The following is a 4346-nucleotide window of genomic DNA, read 5'->3' on the forward strand; positions in this document are numbered from 1 at the left end:
AGTCTTTCCCCTCTTGGGGCAAAATTTCCTTGGCAGCTCTCATTTCTTGGCTCAGCTTTCTCCTTCACCTTTTCCAAGGGAAATGTCCATGGCTCTGACCTCGTCCACCAAGAGCTGGAGAGACAACAACCAAGCTGGGGGTGTGGAAAGGTGGCCAGGACCAAGAATGAGCTGGTTGGCAATGATGCTGATTGTATAAAACCACATAAAATGGCAGAGGGGTGAGGAGGAGGAAGGGATGCCCACACGCTCACCTCTCCTGCCCATCCCCTCCCTCCTTCCACCCCTCCCCCTGGAAAAAGTTACTGCTCTGGTTTGTTTTGTAAAGAAACCAACACAAAGAGTCTCTGCCTGGCACGTGCCCACCCTGCTTCACATCACGAGGAGGCCCAGGGCAGCGAGGGCAGGGAGAAGCCACATCTGCAGCAGAGAGGCTGCCCTCTGGGAGGGGGCTGCTGGGCTGGAGGTCCCTGATGAGAGCCGAGTGGAGCCCCTCAGGAGCCTCTCCTCTCCAGCCACCTGCAAGAGAAAGGAGCAGGAGGAGGTGAGTGCCCTGGTGGTGGTTCCCCACCTCGGTCCCTCTGAGGATTCAGGACCTGGGGGGCTGTGCAGCTTTTCTGTGTGTGTGTGTGCATGGGCAGAGGGAGCCAGGGCTGGTCTCAACACCCCAGCTCTAGGCTGGAGGTCAGCTCAGCTTTGTTGGGGATGATGAAGGTGGTGGTAGCACTGTTGGCAACCAGCAGTGTGGCACCCAGTGGGCCCAGTGCTGGGTGTGCAGCTCTCAGGTTTGGACAGTGGTTGGAGGTGTCTTCGTGTGAGGTGGGTGCCTGGGTGAGGAAGGCACCTCAAGGATCACCTGGTCAGTGGAGGTTGTGGAGCCTCTGGTGGCCAACAGCTTGCCTGGGTGGCCTCTTCAGGTGGAGATGTCTCTTGGCTATTGAGGACCTCTCCAGGGGGCTGGCAGACATTTTATGAAGCAGCAGCTGGGAGCTGGGTGGCTTGTTCCAAAATACAGTGGATGCATTTACACACCTGACTGCCCCCTGCCCCCTTCTCCCCTTGCAGGGCGGTGACATCTGTGGCTGAAAATTTGCTTTATTAGACACCTCCATTTGCATTAGCTCGTTAATGAGATAATGTAGAGCCACGGCTCTGCACTGCTATGAAGATGGGAAGCAAATGGGCTAATCTGTCCTAATTAAGCTCATCTCTAGCTTTCCTCCTCGGGTCCAGGGGCACCGATCTCTTTAAACACTGAACGGGATGTGGGTTTGATGTTGAGTCCAAACTCAAGACCCAACTCCCTGGTTTCTCTTGGATTGTCAACAGGGACCACGCTCCAGCAGCACCCAGACTTCAGCAGAGGGTTGTGCTGCTGTCACATGGAATCACACAATTATTTTGGTGGGAAGGGACCTTTCAAGGTCATAGAGTCCAACCCTCCTGCCCTGAGCAGGGACATCTGCAGCCAGAGCAGGTTGCTCAGAGCCAGGTGGAACGTTTCCAGAGATGGGGCATCAACCACTTCTCTGGGCAACCTGGGACAGCATCTCACCACCCTCAGTGTCAAAAGCTGACTGTTAGATGGTGATGAGGTGGGCCCATCCCTTACTGCAGTTGCTTTCTCCAGCTTCCCACTTGCTGGTGGTAGCAGCAGTTGACTCTCTGAGCTGGACCATCAATGGTGAGGGTGGTTTACAGCTTCTCTACCACTTCCAGGATAAAGTCCTTAGTGCAAGGCATGGACATCAGGCCAAACTGTTGAATTCCACTACGGTCTGGGAGCACCAGGAGTGGAGTGAGGTGATTCAAGTGTTTTCCCAGCAAAAATAACCCAGGGAAGAGGCTTAAAAATATCCCACGTGTGGAAGTTCTCTGGAGGTACCAACTAGCTCAATGAGAAGCCCACGCTCAGCCCTTGGAGTCTCGTTAACTGACAGCTTCTGTTACCTGAGCCTTCAGCAAATCAGGGTCACTGTTAATTATTCAACAGTAAAATAATTCAACCTGAAAATTACTCCAGTGGGGGGCAAATCAAGGTCGTTGCTTTTCATTTGAAAATAAAATATTTAATGCCCGCTGCTGCCACCATCAGCAGATGAATCTCTTATTTGTTTCAAAATCAGTTCTGTCTGAGATTATTTTGATGCCAACGATTTTCTGCTGGCTGGAACCTTTCATCTGAAATTTTCCAGTGCTTAGCAAATCTTGGTGGGTCAAGCCTCTGTGTTGTGACCTCCAGAATCCCCACCCGACAAGGGAGGAACCTGTGTCCCAGGCAGCTGAAATGTTTGTCTGAAGATGTGCTGCTGCCCTGCAAGGAGGTGAGGAGCCAAACCAGTGGTCCTGGCTCCTTCTACACTCCTGAAAAGCCCATGGTTTTCTCAGTACTTCTAAAAAATCCTATCTCTCTGACCAACAGGCAGGAGGGCAGAGTGAGGGTCAAGAGCATGTGGCCCTGTGCTTGATGTTGGGGAAGAACATGTCAAGGGCATGAAGAAGAGGGTGAAGTGGGGACTCTAGGAGGTGGAGGGGAGGTTGGATGTCTGGATGAAGCTGAAATGACACAGATGGAAGAGGGAACTGAGGTGAGAAGGGCTGGAGGACGTGGAGGAGGTATAGACATGGTGAAGCATCTCTAGAGGCTAAGTCAGCTAAGCCAGCCCTCCTACCTTGGTGGGCTGGAGGTGCTCGAAGATGTTCTCTCTGAGGGTCACCACGGCTCTGTTGGCATTCCGGTCCTGCTTGTACATCTGTGTGGTGGGGGGGATGGATGGGGCCACAGCATTCAGGTAGGTCCCGTTGCCAAAGGCCAGAATGGCATTTTCTTTGTGTGGGAAAGAGATGGAGAAAAGTGTCATGAGGGCAACGCTCCCCGGGGAAAGGACACGCAGCCCTTCTCCAGCCTCCTCCCACCCAAATGCACGCCCAAGGGTCTTCAGAGCTCCTTGGTTGGAAGGGCAGGGAGCTGGAAACCTTCTGCCCAGTGGAGGAGGAGGGTGTCTCCATGCCCTGGCTCACTTACGGAGGCAGATGTTGTCGGTGAAGAGGTGCAGGAAGTTCTCACACTCTTCCTGCCGGTTGCCGCTGGCGTTGCACGTGCACCACGGGGCGATGCTGGACGTGGAGTTGTCGATGTAGTTGGGTGTGATGGGGCTGCCTGTGGGGAAGGAGGGAGAAGGGTCACCTCGAGGTTGGTATCTAAAGAAGGGACAACGGTTTTCCTGCTTGCTGCTCTCTTGGGTTGCTCTGCTCATGGCTTTAAGCTGAGCACCACCACGATGGCAGCATGAGGAAGCCCTTCAAGTGCTGCCACCAGCGAGCAGAAGAGGGGCATTTGCAACCCTTTTCTTCACCTCACCACCAACAAAGCCTTTGGTCAAGGAAAAAGTGCTGTCAGTCCAAGGAATGGGCAGCTCCTGGGAATTTGGGCTTAAGAACATCCAAAAATTATGTGAATGTGGGTAAAGTTTTCCATGTTGTCACTGAAAAAAAACCCAACTCAGCCTCCAGAATGGTCAGAGACAACAAAAGGTGATTAAACCAGGATGAAATCTTGACCCAAAAAGCTGTCAAGCCATCCCATCCATCAGGAGGGACCAAGTCCAATGGCCATTGGCACTTCTCTTTGGACTCTGTGTGTGCTAGCAGCTGACAGCTGGGTCTCTGCAGCATCTGAACACCCAATTTGCCACCCTCTGCAGTCAGCAAGGTGCCAGTGGGTGACGCCTTCCAGTGGCATCACTGGTGGTGGTGGCATCAGGGAAACCCCGACAGAGCACGTGCCTTGGGACAGCTCAACTCTTCCCACCAGAGGAAGAACCTGGGGTCTTGCAGCAGCTCGTGGTGCTTTGGTTTCTCCCTCTGCACTGCAGCTACTCCAAAATTCCCCCGTGCCCACGGCTTGGGCTCCTGCTCTACAGAGGGAAAGCCCAGCATCATCTCCAGGAGACCCCAGCCCTCCACCTCACAGCCTTCCCCCGGCCAGGGGCGGAGGGGATGTCTCCCACCCAGAGGAGATGTTTCCCCCCGGGGAGGGGACAGGGGGTGGCTGAAGGACACAGCCCTTACCGATGATGCCAGTGTAGGCCAGCAGGCAGGCAGCGTAGCTCTCCCTGCGGCACCCGCTGCCCGACTGGGCGGCCGGCTGGCAGTTGAACTGGAACTCGGCGTAGCGGGACCTGGGGGGAGAGAGCAGAGAGTGGGACCCCAGCACACAAAGCCCCGGGACTCCCCCAGTGAGAATGACATTGGGCCTGCTGGAGCGGGGCCAGAGGAGCCCCAGCAATGCCCCGAGGGGGGAACCCCTCTGCTGGGAGCCCAGCAGGAGAGAGTTGGGCTGGGGC

General features: G+C 54.9%; 1 protein-coding gene across 1 annotated transcript in view; it reads right to left on the reverse strand.

Moving 5' to 3' along the window:
• Window positions 1-372: 372 nt before the first annotated feature.
• Window positions 373-4346, reverse strand: part of GFRA2 (GDNF family receptor alpha 2) — a gene marked incomplete at its 5' end in the record, with an annotated part of 7911 nt that continues 3937 nt past the window's right edge. Inside the window, 4 exons of the mRNA XM_008937444.1 lie at window positions 373-519; window positions 2673-2827; window positions 3026-3160; window positions 4072-4181. Of these exons, the coding sequence (XP_008935692.1) occupies window positions 373-519; window positions 2673-2827; window positions 3026-3160; window positions 4072-4181 (547 nt within the window). The remainder of the gene's footprint in view (window positions 520-2672; window positions 2828-3025; window positions 3161-4071; window positions 4182-4346) is intronic.

The sequence above is a fragment of the Merops nubicus genome, unplaced genomic scaffold, assembly GCF_000691845.1.
Source record: "Merops nubicus isolate BGI_N331 unplaced genomic scaffold, ASM69184v1 scaffold1073, whole genome shotgun sequence".
In the NCBI taxonomy this organism is placed as follows: Eukaryota; Metazoa; Chordata; class Aves; order Coraciiformes; family Meropidae; genus Merops; species Merops nubicus.